General features: G+C 32.7%; 2 protein-coding genes across 2 annotated transcripts in view; both read right to left on the bottom strand.

Annotated features, from left to right (window-relative positions):
• Nucleotides 1-709: 709 nt before the first annotated feature.
• LOC119645274 (ubiquitin carboxyl-terminal hydrolase 5) lies at nucleotides 710-3,367 on the bottom strand. Its single transcript, XM_038045390.1, has 2 exons — nucleotides 2,783-3,367; nucleotides 710-2,700 (listed from the first exon to the last, which is right to left on the bottom strand). Exons 1-2 carry the CDS (start codon nucleotides 3,270-3,272, stop codon nucleotides 752-754), a joined length of 2,439 nt encoding a protein of 812 aa, XP_037901318.1. The 5' UTR covers nucleotides 3,273-3,367; the 3' UTR covers nucleotides 710-751.
• Nucleotides 3,368-10,309: 6,942 nt separating this feature from the next.
• The window catches only part of LOC119632320 (triple functional domain protein), a 27,271-nt gene continuing 21,756 nt past the window's right edge, over nucleotides 10,310-15,824 (bottom strand). Inside the window, exons 13-20 of the mRNA XM_038025160.1 lie at nucleotides 14,175-14,234; nucleotides 13,940-14,095; nucleotides 13,748-13,866; nucleotides 13,560-13,676; nucleotides 13,274-13,463; nucleotides 11,567-11,704; nucleotides 10,950-11,201; nucleotides 10,310-10,844 (exon numbers count right to left, since the gene is read on the bottom strand). Of these exons, the coding sequence (XP_037881088.1) occupies nucleotides 10,584-10,844; nucleotides 10,950-11,201; nucleotides 11,567-11,704; nucleotides 13,274-13,463; nucleotides 13,560-13,676; nucleotides 13,748-13,866; nucleotides 13,940-14,095; nucleotides 14,175-14,234 (1,293 nt within the window). The 3' untranslated portion in view covers nucleotides 10,310-10,583. The remainder of the gene's footprint in view (nucleotides 10,845-10,949; nucleotides 11,202-11,566; nucleotides 11,705-13,273; nucleotides 13,464-13,559; nucleotides 13,677-13,747; nucleotides 13,867-13,939; nucleotides 14,096-14,174; nucleotides 14,235-15,824) is intronic.

Raw genomic sequence — 15,824 nt, 5'->3', positions numbered from 1 at the left:
AGAAGGAAATGTGTTTATTTCTCATATTACATCAATCATTTGAATTTGACTGTTCGCATGACTGATTTGTGTAGCATGTATGCATGTAGCATGCAAGCCTTGCGAGGACTATTATTGATTTTTTAATTACGGGCATGTAACGTTGAAGCGTTGTTTTTTGAATGAACAAAATAATATAGTGATTATACTTAAGAATGTGAGAGAGCGTGTGAATTTACGTTTTCGAAAGAGTACTTGGGTGGATTAAAAGATTAACGGAGTTAAAGGATTACCGGGCAACGTTGGCTACTTTAGAAAGGAGCAAGCACATATTGTGTTACTCGAATCTATAACTGTGAACTGTAGCATTCGAGTTCGAATTCCAATAGCACAATGGGAGGAAAATGCATGAAAAGTGCCCACAATATTTCCATCGCAGTCACTCCCTCCCGAATTTTTAATTTTTTGCGCTACTATATCGAAACATAATGCAAGAAACGGTTTTCAGACATGATCATGACGCACAGGGTAGATTATCAAGAAGTCCAAAGAACTCCACAAATCTATGAATATATTAGGGGAACGAAAGTAATCGCGCATTTTTAATCGCAAGAACAGAACTACAGTTTAGCTTTACAAGTCTAAGAAATATATTGCGTTATAATTACGTTTATTGAATTTAATGTATTTTTTAATTCTTTATTTTTAATTTTATGTTTTTAAATATTGTACATTTTTGCGGACTCGTATTTGGTATTTCATTTTTATATTTTTACTCCTCACGCTTGTACATATATAAATAGCCCAAGTCTTTCGGTGGTTTTTGAGACAATGCCACTTTACTGTCATTAAAAATGACCCATTGTCCGTCTTTACGAATATGACACACGTAATGACCAACTTGAGCTGAAGTTCCCATATGAGAAATAAATGCGACTAGTTTATATTTTCCAATGCCGTCCCGATAAATTTTCTGGTTTTGATTTCCCGAACTGGTGGAAGTGTCCGTATCATCAACGTCCATGTCGTCGATATGCGAAAAGATCCAATCTGTTGCACGCTCTAAGTTACCGTTCGTAGCTTTAAGAGCTTTGGTAGCTTTAAGTTCGTCGAAACCCATACTCATTAATAAAGCTAGGCTTTCAGGATTAGGAACGAAATTACTTTTCATTTTGCCAGCGATATTTCCGGTCTCGCAATCCGGCACCACAAATGGTTCAGAGAAATCGGAGTCCCCAATATGCTCCATGAGCCAATCCGATGCAACATCTATGCCACCGTTCTTAGTGTGAAACACAGCTCTTTTGCAAGCTTCTTGTGGAAAACCCATTTGCATTAATGAACTCACCATGTTTTCATCAAATGTGAAATTGACGTTTTTAATTAAATCGATTTCGGGCAGTTCTTCTTCGTTCGGTTGTTTTCCAAGAGCCCGCCATTTAGACATATCCAAATCGTCAGGCATTTGAACGGAAACATCTAATTTTTTTGGCACCCAATCGTCGCCTAAAGTGAACTTGCGCAAATGCATCATGAGGTAATCTGGCATGTTGACAAGTCTCGAGGATTTCTTGGCAGAAGTTGTATCCTTGATGGCAGTTGAGTAGTATTGTTCAATATGCTCGGAAGAAAAGAAACGTTCTAAACATTCATGTAAAGGGATATTGTGCCTTATAATGTCTTTGTCGCCCTCTTTCCCAATTGCTGACGTAGATTTCTTCTCTAAATAATCTGTGACCTCGTCAAGGTTGGTGGCCTTTTCCAATGGAATCGGGAGAGGTAAGCAATATTCATCACGTCTCGTGTATTTAACCTTCTTACTTGTCAAGCATTCTACTCGTTCTTCGATAGCAAATGTTAACGCTTCAGCAGGGTTGAACTCATTCCGTGAGTGCCGCTCGAGAAGATTAATTAGATATAAATAGAAGTCGTAAGCATCTTGCTGTTGCTTTGTACCAAAATCAGGATGATTTTTACCCACTACGTTTTTGAACATGGCTGGCGAAATACCCAGAGATTCATCTAACGTGTTTTGCGTAATCGAACTATACTTTCCAGACCAAAGCCCATTTCCTAACTTTGCCATTTGAATATTAAAATCATTGGCCGGATCAAGTGGAAATTCACCAAAATAAGTTTCCGCACCTTTTCCCACAAAGCGTTTAATAAAGTCTGGCACAGTAAACAGGACTTGCATTACACTGTTGATGTAACATGAGTTCCCCAAATTACGCATTCCCGTGTAACCTGGTCCAGCCAAAGGCTGCAGAGTACTTTCACTCTCCGTTAACAGCGACCACTCACCAATTCGTTGATTTATTTCTAACTCCAATTCTACCATTGATTTCTCCGACTTTTTCATAGCCGCCATGTTAATTCCGAAATGTGATAAATGCTCGGCCAATTTAGTATCTATTACCATATCATCTTCCGGATAGGAAAATACATCCGATTTACCGTCTGCCGTAATAGTTCCCAATTTTACCGCTAAAGGATATCCAAATTCTTGGTAATGTTGTACCGCATGGTCATTGCCTCCAGAGCCATCAAAAAATTTCCTTCCGCAAAGAATCGAGCCATCAGTAAGATTTAGCCAAAGATTACTCGTTAAGTCACATTTTTCACATTTCCATCCAGAAGGTGGTATCTTCCTACCGTTATCAAGTTGCTTTAATTCATCCGAATACTTGGAGATTTGCCTTATTTCACCATCCCATGATCCTATAATGGAAGTGTGTATTTTTAACATTACGTTGCAATTACACTTATTCAAGGTTTACTCAAATCGTACGATAAGAATTACCTGTTAAAGCTTCTTTCTGCAATTTCATAATGGCAGAATCTTGGGCCAAAACTGCTTCCACCGATTGGTTTACGATCATTGGTAATTCAGGACTAGGGTATGGCATCTTTGTTTTTATATCGGGCATGACCACAATGCTGTAGGTGTCTTTATATTCATACTTCGTAGTTTCATTGTTATTAAAACCACCTTCGATGCCAATTGCTAGACGCGTAATCTTGGATTTTGGTCCCGTTTCTTCTTTATTTGTTTCCATAGTATTATCCTTTGCGAATTTCTCTCTCCGAATATGCAAGAAAACTTTGTTCCCCGTTTTCTCTGCATATTTCAAAACATAATTTTCACCAAAGCCTAAGAATGTGGTCAAGTTGACGTACAATCCCGTCGATGTCTCCGGAGTATCAAAAGAATAAACGCACTCATCTTTATATATAGGCTGTTTATCACAGGGTATACGTATATTTGACAAATACTTGCAAAGAATATCCATTGTCGACGAGCAATTCAATAAATCTTATTTTGGTATTAGCTGGGGTACAGTTCCTTCTTACTTCTTACCGAGCGTTTCTATACTACATTTGCTTTAATAAGTAGAAAATTGAAGTCAATGTTGCCAGCTCTAGATAAGGAAATGCTCGTAATTTCAAAATTTTAAAAAAGATGGAAACGCTAGCACTGTTACTGATACGTTAGCAGTGATCCGTAAAATATATTCTAGCCGCTTCGAATAGCACTTTACCGTTTGATGAATATTATATTCTGAACTGTCCTCCCCTTTATTCTAACGTTACGAACAATATGATAATCTCTACTTTTCACATAATTTCGATATGTGTTCGTTAGATATTTGACTCAATCCCTGTGTATATAGGATACACTTGTCTTATTTTTGGAATTTTTTGAATAACAACGACGGATCAGGCCTTTTGATGAACAGCCCAATACGTCCAGTGTTTAGACTTATATTTTAAAAAGACGTGCGTGTGCGTGGAAAGTTATAAAAACTTGTTGTTACATAGCCTGCCAATTGTATATTTACCAATTTTATGTTCAAATAATAGCATTTTGACAAATTACCGATTTCGATATCGTTAAAGTTGTAATGTGGACATATAAGCCACAAATCAAATGGCTTAGTCCATCTCTGTTTCAACATACCAAAAAAAAAAAAAAAAAAAAGTTGTAATTTTTAGTTAAGTTACCGATCGTATTATCTCGAGCTTCAGTAATTTAAGCTTGCGAACTGAGAAATATACATTTCATAAAAACTTACTCTATTTAATATACATTTTCTTAATATTTTTTTTTTTTTTGCAGTGTCACTGCAATTATCAAGGTACGCTCGAAATAAGCATTTTCTGGCCACGCATCACCCGCCATGGTCAAAAATCTATTAAATGAATTGTAATTATTGAAACATACGTTATATGAACATATGGAGTACATACGTATTAGGAGCTGTTTATTTCAGTGAAGCATTTTTTATTACTTTTTAAAACAGAAATTTCAATTCTAATAATACATACATACAACTGATGCTGGTTTTTTGCAATTGTTAAAATGAAAAACAGGGGACAGGACAGGATATAAGCACTTGTATCAAATTTAGTTTCCTAAGTATCCGCCTGAGTGGCCGAGTAGGCAAGAGTCTCGACTAGCAAGTCAATGGTCGTGGGTTCGAATCTCAAGTGCGGTAGAGTTTTTAATAATAATAATAATAATAAAAGCCGATAGCCTTAGATGCTAGTGATTTTAAGAGTTTAGTCTTAGAATTTATTTCTCTGGCGAAATTAATAATAATAATAATAATAATAATAATAATAGTTTCCTAAGCGTACAAAGTATGAATTATTTATGACATGCATAAGTGCATCCGAGTCTACTTGTCTGTGGCATCTATCAGAATAAATTATTAAGCTTTTTATGATAATTGAAACAATGTCAGTAAATGGGGAAACAATTATAATGATATTAATAATTAGATTGCAAACGTAAAGCCGCAAAGACAAGGCCAAGAGTATTGTTAGAGACTTTAGACAGACATGTCATATAAGCAAACTTTAATTTTAAATATCTGAACGAGACTAATCAACAACAAAAATAAGATTGGAGCGAAGAGCAACGACAACACTACCGTTGTTAGGAACAATGTTAAAGAAATTAATGATTTTAATGAGTTCATATAAATTATACGAAATCTATTCCCTGTTTTGTTTAATACACCGACTGCTAGAACAGAATGCTCATACTTGATTGCACACGATGAATTTTCCTTTCTAATCGTCTCGTTTTCATCACTATTTATTGCCACATTTATTAATAACTACTGACATCATCGTAACAAAAATCATTTTATGTCACTCTGTGTCTTTCCCATGCATTTCATCAAATGTAAATATTTTATATACAATGGAATGAGATTGCATTAAAGCGACAATACTAACCTAAATGCCTAGGCCGATAGCCTTAGATGCTAGTGCTTTTAAGAGTTTAGTCTTAGAATTTATTTCTGTGGCGAAATTAATAATAATAATAATAATAATAATAATAATAACCTAAATGCCAATTAAAATTGACAACATTTAAACGCCAGCGGATCGGGACAAATGCGGAGTCGACTAAGTTTCATAAAAATATATTGTATATTTTAGGTTTCTCTTGTCAAATATCGTTACATTTTGACGGTTTCGCTGAACTAGATAGAATTCGAGGTGGAGGTAGGTAGAGCAATGCATACGAGCGAAGAGCGAATTTTACCGGAAGCTAACAGATGGACACACATATGTGTCTATGGAAAGACATAGCACAGAGGACGGCTATTAAACGGGCACTAAACCTGGACCGGATGAACACTCGGCTTACAACGGACGAATGTACATATGTTTTTTATTTCTTCTTTTCGTTTTGTAATGCCAGCCTTACTAGGCATTTGAAAAACTGCATAGCATTCTATGTTTCTACCTCAAACATGGGATATACTCTCTTTTACTAAACGGATGAAGAAATGTAAGATTTTATCAGTTTTGCTTGCATTTAAATATAACTGCCGATTCGTGATGAATGGATGAATAATAGGTGCGAATAAGTAAAACATTCTTTAGAACATGAGATATAAGACACAGATTCTCTGATTGATTTCTAAATATGACGTCACATTGTATCAATCGTTGTAAAAGCATATACGATTTTACGTTTTTAAGCTAATTCTGTGCACACGGTATATAACATATAAGTATATATGAATGGAACAACAAAAGCAAAGATTAGATAGCAAATATAACGTCATCTTTGTTTCATGGTTTTTCTTTCCATATTGAAGAATTGTAAATTTTATGTTTGTCAGACGCTTCAACAAGTTTTACATACGCATACAATATATTTAGCATAATTTATGCAATTTTCCACATCTTTTATATTAAAAGACACATTACCTGTTCATGTTACGCGATAGGTTACTTAGAGTATATTGCAGGTTCAGTGTGGTGTCGGCGTAAAAAAGACGAATTTTTATACAATAACGCGTTTCACGCAAAGTTGAGCCAATGGCGTCTGCGTTCGACGGCTGCGGTGACTATGGTTTGGCGAAAAAAAGGATTAAAAAAGCCTACAAGTAATGTGCCAAGACGCGCTAAGAGGTACTCGATATCGGCATCAATGCTTATGTAGAAGAAAATTGCTTTAATATCGATTACGATGATGAGGCGGGCAGCAAGGGGAAGCAAGCGCGAAGCAAGTGAACGAACAGACCTCGAGATATTTTCCAGGATGATGATTTTTCATATATGCAGTTATCTTGAAAAAAGTACGGCGTGAAAAGTCTTTGGCTTCTATTTTACTATACGCTGTTTGCCCGAAACATTCATACAATATAGAAACTAAAACACAGAGACCCTACATCTAACAAACAACTTTTGAAATAGATCAGTATCAATGCGAAATGTATTTTAAGTTAAGGCAAATTCTGGTTGACCTGTTCTGGTACAGATATTTATAAATTTTTATGGGCAAACGATTGTTGTCGATGATGTAGCTGACCTTAACAGTCAATATAGTTATAATGAGTTGAAGAAAAAGTTTTCAATCTCGACTATGTAGCGATGACACCTTAATAATAAATAATGTCGTTGGATGTCATTTTCACAAAAAGGCAAATTAATAAATGAATGGGTGGCTTACCTAACTTCGGTATGCTATTCATTCTTAAAAAATGCGTACGTGGCCAACTTTATAAGTATCCGGTAAATTTGAAGGATAAATAAAAATTCAACAAACAGGACGCAATAGTTGGCATAGCATGTGTTTTGCATTTATTTAGATTATATCGTCATCATACATACATATATACATACGTACATACATATACCTGTATACGATGTATACATGTACGCTTGTATGTGTATGTATATAAGTACATTTGCAAATTATAACATTTTCATTACAACTACCATTGTTGATTTCTTTATAATATATATATATATATATTATATATTTTTTTTTTTTTTTTTATTTTTTTTTTTTTTTTTAAATTTTCTTTTATTGTTTATTTAATTTTGTTAAGAAACGCTTAGAAGTGTTGACAGTTTTCAATAATTACATAAAAGGAGACAAATACTTTCACGGGAATCTTTATATAATTGTATAATTATAGATAAACATATAAAGTTTTGGTAGATAACTTTATGAAAACTTGTCTAATTTCTTTTTTTTTTTCTTCTTTTTTTACTTAACTTTATAACGTACTTATGTATAACATATACATGCAAAGGCAGAGTAACACAATGAGAGGGGGAAAAAGAAAAAAAAAAAAAAAGAGCGGATGGGGGATGGGTGGAAGAGTGGGAGGAAGGGAGGAATGAAGGAAGGAAGGAAGGAAGGGTTCGAGGGAATAGAAGAACATTAAAAATTCCTCATTAAAATGAAAAGTACAATTTAATATGTCTTTATCTTACAACGCTATCAACAATCATCATCATCGTCATCGTCATCATCATCATCATCATCATCATCATCATCATCATCATCATTTTTTAATTAAAGAGGATCAACTAACTATGTAATTAACATAAATATGTAATTAACAAAATAATCATTATTTACGTTAAATTAATAAAATGAAATGTTTTTTATTGAAGCAATGAAGAGACTGATTTTAATTATTTTATTTATCATTTGCTTTCTTTTTTTGTTTATGTTTGAAATAGTAAAAAAATAAATTTTTTTTTTTTTTATTTATCTTATTTCTGAATATTATACTTTTTATTTTATCTAGTTTTCCTAATTATTTTGGCTTAAAAGTAAAGCTGAATAAAAACAAGAAATTTTCCGACCTTCTTTCAAGTTATCAAGTTATTCTTCTTCTTTCTTAAAGTTATTGTTGTTGAAGATTAGTTTTCTTTCTTGGATTGCTTGGATTGCGTACTTTTGTACGTATGTATTTGTAAATGTATTTCTATTTGTATTTTGTATTTTGTATTTGTTCTCAATGCATGCTGTAAAATATTTTAATACATTCTTCTTCGAACAGCCTATAAGTTTTATTTATATTATATATTGTATTATTATTATTATTATTATTATTATTATTATTAAGTATTTTTTTTTTTTTGAAAATATTAGTCAGTTCTCTGAGAAACCATCTTTATGAAATATACAATTAGCAATGTATACAGCGTGGACACAAGCTTGGGTAATAATATGGCGACATGATAAATAAGGGAAGCCAATGTCTTTAGTTTTTTTATATATAGTTTTCGACTTTGCAAAAATAGGTGAACCAAAGCCTTCGATTTTTCCATTAAATTCGTCTTCCTGTCTAGTTTATATATTCCAATTGGCATAATATTGCCATTGAATTTGCAAGATTTCTTAAAAATCCTGCAAATCCATGAACAAAAGCTGAGAAGAGTCGTAATAATAGAAGAAACCCTTTCCCAAGGCAAGCATTGATGCCTTTTTAAAATCGTAAGAGACGCGTCACAGCGACACATCTTTCCCAATCCTTCTCTTTATATCTTACATGGAACTTGAAATTACAATGCATTTAAAGTCAATCTTTATTTTAGTGATACTTTTGTTTTACCTGAAAATGTATCGTGTAAATTATAAACTTAGGAAGGAAGATATTATTATGATTCGATTTCATGAGCACGATTTCAGATAATTTGTGCAAAGAAAACTTACGCAGTCCACCCAATCAAGGGGAAAGAATTGATTCAGTTATTTATCAGCTATCATAATCTAAATAGAAATTGAAAATGCTATCCTTCCAATTGTGCGTCTAGCACTGAAAAATCTTAAACATAAAAATATATTTATCATATCGCCTTAATATTAATGTTTGAACTTATCGAAAGTAGAGGATTGTAAGGGAATCTTGTTTGGGAACGTGTTCTCACAAACTTTTTTCACGTTTAATGAGAAAAAAAAAAAAATGTAACTTTTGTACTCACAACTTCGAACGATTGATTGTAGATTAAAGTAAGGTAACGTAAAGTAAACGAATTTCGAATTAATAAAGCACCGAACTCCGAATTCCAAGATAATTCCATGCTCCCCAATTACATTATAGCCACAAGTGCAAAAATTACACATTATAAATATGTATCTCTGTCTACCTGTCTGTCTGTCCGTTAATACGACTACAGCAGTTGTTAAGATGGAAAGATGGTTAGCTGAAATTTGATGCAGATATTTATCGTTAATTGTGGACAGGGTGTAATTTAAAGCAGTAAGAATGTCTTATTAATACTCACCACTGGTGTATAAAATTTTTGGGCAACAAGCGAAAGGGCTACTCATCTCCTAAAGGCAAATTGACTAATTATATATATATATATATATATATATATTTAATTGTAGCTAAGCTCAATTTATTTTATATACCTCTTATTAAATGAGTGATTGTGTGTGCGTGCGTATGTGTGTGTTTATGTTTGTGTTCGTGTTTGTGTTTGTGTGCGATACACACAAGGAGGGATGTACCTATAAAAAAAATTCTTTCATCTTTTTTTGAATTATCCGAATTGATATCTGCTGCTTAATCTAATGCTTGTAAAGTAGTAGCGAGTAAGACATTCTTTTGCCATTTTTTCATCTCTCATTTCTCATATACTCTTTTAAATATATACATACATATATATATATATATATATATATATATATATATTATAATGATAGTAATGGTAATAATAATAATGATGCGGCTGTTTGTGTAAACATATCGCATAAGAGAGCTGAATTTCGAAAAATGTTCCTGTACATGTTTTGGAATATATATATATAGGTATATGAACTCGTGTCTTGCTTTCGTGCGATGATATCGGTTACATGCTATTCATACATAACTCATAAATAAATATGTATTCAATGTCGCTGATGGTAATCTAATGCATTCTGATGGATGAATTTTTATTATTTATTTATATCGTACCTATAGAGTGTACCAGACAATTGTTATTAATTATTTAATACTATCGGAAATAAGATTTCTTATAATTTTGTTGTTGTTGTTGTTGTTGTTGCTGTTGCTGTTGTTATCGTTTACTTATCAATTTCTAACTTATTATAATAATAATTCTTTTCTGGTTTTTGTTTTCCAGTTAAGCGAACGAATTAAAAAAAAAAAAAAAAAAAAAAATCTTAATTGTCATCGTCAATATACGAGCTAATTGCATAGAAAAAAAAAAAAGTTCAATAAGTAGTTACATAATACGAAAAGGAAAAAAAAAAGAAAAGTAAAATCATAACAAAGAAAGAGCATAAATAAAAATAATGATAATTAATAGTGTGCGCATTTTCACAACTACTCTCTATTAAGTTCGTGTTTCATGTCACTATGTTGTTTTCCTTTTGCCTGCTGTTGCTGCTGATACGCAATCGGCCGAGTAAGTGCGTTAAGGAAATCGTGCTGAATTTGCAATTGTTTGCGTATTGTATCCAACCATTCGCGATAAGTTTCTATTGTCGATGCGTGACAAATCATGTTTAAGTCTGGACGGTTGGGATCTGTTGACTTAAGTAAAAAACGATTGTTAGGTAACTCTTCCAACTGCATTTTGTTAACCTTTTTAGAGAAGAAAAACAAAAAAAAAAAAAACACACACACACACACATCGATACGATGCTATCTTTTTTTGGCCGCAAATAATAATAATCACGAATCACTTACCTGGATGTGACTCTTATAAACGTAAGTTGGACTGGAAAATTGAATTTTTGAATTGTGCTTCTCAGTGAATAGTATGCTTTGCTCGAAAATAAAAACATGCATTTCGCGCATTTTTCTTTCGGTGGCATTCCTGGCATTTTCAATGCACGTTAATGAGCCATGCAACAGTAGTTTACCTTGAGCAGTTATTTTACCGTCAAAATTTTTGAGCCTTTGTAGAACCATAGTGTCATTAACGTTTTTACATATTGCCTATAGACATGAATGAATGATGAAAATGAAGAAATATTCGAGATGAAAAGAAGCATATAAAGGCAAACTTGATCAGTTAAATATACAAGAGCGATGGTGCGATTTATTTATTTATTTTTATTTTTATTTTTTTTTTTGTTTGTATTATGAGCGATAGTATCATTGAACACCAAATTATTTTCTTAATGAAATCGATTTTAAAAAAGTTTGTATTTTTCTTACAAATGCTTTAATAATCAAATTCGAAATTTTATCAATGGAAAAACGGAAATCCGCCTCCCCCCCCCCCGCCAAAAAAAAACTACTTGTCAAATCGCTTCCGTACACCACACGTTATATACATATTTCAAGTAAAAAGGACTTACATTCATTACATTGCAGGCTTCCTTCATGCTAGGCACCTCTTCGACCATCCCGGCCTGTTCGATTTGTTTGGTGATGGTATTCAATAGGAGAACGTATTTGGTTAGACGTTGCACTGGTTTTATGAGTAAATCACTTAACTATTTAAAGATATTGATTGCTTTATATTTAAATGCCAAATATATATATAAACAAAGAAAAGGTCTATAGTATAGGTCGTAGAGTATATTTTGGTTACCCACTACTTCAGGCAAGTGTATAAAGAGTTTTTTTCTATATTTTTTAAACTTTTCAATACAAACGACCAAGGACATTATAGTCGAGCAAAGCCTACTATTAGATACCCTACACCACTAAGCCAAATACAATTCTTCATTTATTAATCATTACAAGGTATTAAAAATTCCATCTTGTTTCCATCTAAATGCGTATTTTTGATGGGAGATAGCCCCGATAGACACGTAAGCTGACGGCGTGTAACTTTAGCAAAATTAATATTTTTTTGGAGGATTTATTATTACGCAGCTATTTCTTATATAAAGTGCTCGAAATTCGACTTTACTGCCATACCATACCCGAAAAATAAATCTGATGACAAATGATCTAAATATGGTGCAATATGGTTCATTTCGATTCCAAATGACTGATTACTCTGAGCCATTTTTCTCGTAAAATTTAAAAAAGAAATCTTTTTTCATATCGAGATTTAGTTCACGTCAAAAACCCTATCTATACGGGATGAAGTACATAGAATAGCCTTATGTGATTCAATGTCAAACTTTGCGATTATTAACAACGATTATTAAAGAGAGACTTTAAAATCTCAGGCCATCCGATCCACATCAATTGTGTCGAATGCCGAAATACTATTATTGAGCGATTTTTGTCGAGCAATTTTGAAACCTGGATTTATATTTATCTTACACAAATTATATATAATTTGATCTTAAACTTAGCCCTATTGGATTTACCACCATATGAAGAATAAGCCCTTGTATGCCAGACAGATGTAATTCTCAAAATTTTTTATGACGAAAATTTGTAAGTAATTCACGGTTTAATATTTTATGATGAAAAGTGATCCGTACTATTAATTTGGCGTAAGCATTAATCATAGGAAATTTGAATCAAATAGGTGTAGTATTTAGTCCCCACGATACATAACGGTTCTCATAAAATGTAACCCCTTGTAGGGTGAATAATAATAAATTCTTTAACAAATAAATTAAGTTTGCTAAATTTGGATGATATGGGTTGGCGTTGCGTACGCACCCTCCAATATGAGAACTTTCGCGAACTTTCGTGAGCTTTCAAATGCTGTAAATAATGTAAAATAATCATTTTCGATATGTTATTATAAGAATGAATGTATAATTGTATAAAAGGCCAAATGGTGCGGAGTATTGACCGATCTTGATTTTTTTTAGATGTAATAATAATTGTTTGGGAGGCCACATCCATTCATTTTCAAATTTTCGGAATTCGAGTGCAAGCCTCTACTCTTGTTTGTTTTTTTCGACATTAGCGAATTCAATGCACGACAGACAAACACACGTAACAAATAAAATCAATTCAGAATATGTACAAGGAGGTAGGTAGGGGGATATTGACAGAGTGAAGTTGTATAAGCAGAGAGATATGAAATTTTTATATCCCATGGTGTAAAAATTTTTTTGCAAATAGATGTACATTTGTTGCGATAAACTTACATCTAAACGATGACCTAACTTTTGCCTCACTTGATCAAAATACTGAACATGTTCGGTAACTATGTGCTCGGATTTCGGCTTATTATTGCAATAAGTAATATACATTTGGAATTTATGTTCATAATGTTTGATCATCGAGCCTAAGTCGCCTGGACTTTTCTGACATTGTAGTAAGAGCTTCAAGAAGGAGCTAAAATGAAAATTCAAATTCAAAATATCCCAAGATATATATATTAATGTATGTTGTAATGCAATAAATCAAAGGGGAGATCAATTTAGAACTTACTCTCGATGCCACTCATAAATGGCTTCAATATTAGCAAAGACAATTAACCATTTAGGACTTTTTAAGTCATTTGGCATTATTATATCACTGTTCGCGTTTCTTAATTCAGCTATATACCTAAAGAAATTTATTTTATTATTACAATTTATCAGTGATGGATCGTTTAATAATATCAAGTTAAACGTTACCCGTTGACAATATCACCCAAATCTTTAATGTACAATTCTTCTGTGGATATTAGCTCCGTAAGAGCGGGAAGTCGACATTTATGCGTTGATTCAATTTCACTAGATTTCATGTAGCTATTCTAAACATATTTTTATTTTAATTTTAGTTATATGCTTTAATATATAATTTTATTTTCATTTATTTTAACTTACTTCTCCACTATTTTTTGATGTATTGTTCTCATTGTTCGGATAGACTAGATCTGCATTGCTACATGTCTCCATACCCGTACTGTTACCGCCGCATGCCGCATTTCCCAAACGGCTACTACTTCCGCTCAATATTTTTGATTTTTCCTCATGCTTTTCCTAATAATAATTCACATCAAAAATAAATAAATTCCTTTAGAAATTTAATCAAATGCAATAAAATAAATAATGCACTTACTGTCTTCTCTTTAACAATTTGTTCTATTTCAGAGAGGCCGTTCATCTTGCCAGCATTGGCCTGCAGTGAAAAAAGTTTTTAAATGCTTTTTATATATATATATGTTATTTGAAGGGAATAAAATAAATCACATCGCTGCTTAGATGCTAGAGATCAGCTTGATTTAGCTCTGTGGCCTTGCCTTCGCCTTTTCTGTTTCTGACTGCTATTTCACTTTATAAGAACTGAGGCAGTGAATCTAACCTTGCATATCTATGCAAGCTATGCGAAACGAAAGTACTATTAAGTTCATATTGATTGCGTCAGTTGTGTCTCAGTTTTTGTAATCGTTCAGCATTTGATTAAAATTATGACGTCACAGTTCAATCAAAATCAAATAACTTATTTGAAATATTTATCAAGAGGACGATGCATTAGTAGTGTAGGGTGTTCACTAATCGCGCTCTGCTACGTTTCAATTAATTGTTATTATCACATTAAATGATAAAAAAAAGTAGCGAATTTTATCCTCTTCTCTGCAAATTTATTATTATTTTTATTTATTTATTTTTTTTTCAAGTTTTTTCAGTTTTTTCGATATAAAAATATAATATTAGTGTGTAACGAATAGGGGATAGATGATTTTTATTAGGTCATAAATGCAAAAAAAGCAATAAAGCAAAATACATTAACCATTCGTTAGAGCAAATGTTTTACTTTACTTTAAAATAAATAAATACGAGTCGGATTCCGGCTTCTGTTTGGACACTTTTTGGCAATAAATTTGATTTGTGGTAGCAATTAAAGTCAAAAATATAAAAATTCCGTTTTTTATGATAAACACACATTTGCGAATACATATTTTCCCACAAATCAGCAATTGACGTATAGGTATCTCTCGACATACGCATCGCTACACTTTACTTAAATGATGATCAATAAAAGAATAAAAATAAAATTTTCCATTGAGTCCGGATGCTTCGCTCTTCCTTGAAACCTTTGACGAAATACACACACGTCTTACACACACGTCTTAACAGACACATAGTCTTCATATCGCTTTTGAGCAGAGTTCTAACTCGTCTTGGGCACCGAGAAACCGATGCCTTTTATCTAATTAATTCATTCAAACGTAATTGAAACGAAATGTTTGATGCGTCGCGTATTATTATAGTTTTTATATACACTTACGTTAATTTATATCAAAAATGAATAAAGTGATTAATCGGAAAATTTGCATATATTTCGAAATTTCCTATTAATTGTAATAATTTTACTGAATCATATTTTTTAGCACTTGAAATGCAAAGGTAGATGCAATCTACTCTTCGACTATTAGCATCACACAGTCTAGTTGTCATGGAAGGTTGGCGAATCGGATCTTCGCCATCTAAACGAGATTTCGCCAAAAAAAAAAAATCGTGGTCAACGATATTTTAACTACGCATTACTCAAACTACGGGTTTCTGGAAAGATTGGAAAAAATCAAATCACAATTGCGATAAAAGGAATATAAACAGTGTACTATGGAAGTAATCGTCATACGCGACGCTCCGACTATGGGTGTTTTGAGTTTCAGTTAACCGATAAACAAAAATTATACATACATGAGTAATCACAGTTTCACACACACACACACACACACACACACACACACACACACACACACAC

Source organism: Glossina fuscipes, unplaced genomic scaffold, assembly GCF_014805625.2.
Source record: "Glossina fuscipes isolate IAEA_lab_2018 unplaced genomic scaffold, Yale_Gfus_2 1, whole genome shotgun sequence".
In the NCBI taxonomy this organism is placed as follows: Eukaryota; Metazoa; Arthropoda; class Insecta; order Diptera; family Glossinidae; genus Glossina; species Glossina fuscipes.
Note: the sequence above shows the minus strand (reverse complement) of the source record. Positions and strands in the feature narration are given on the sequence as shown.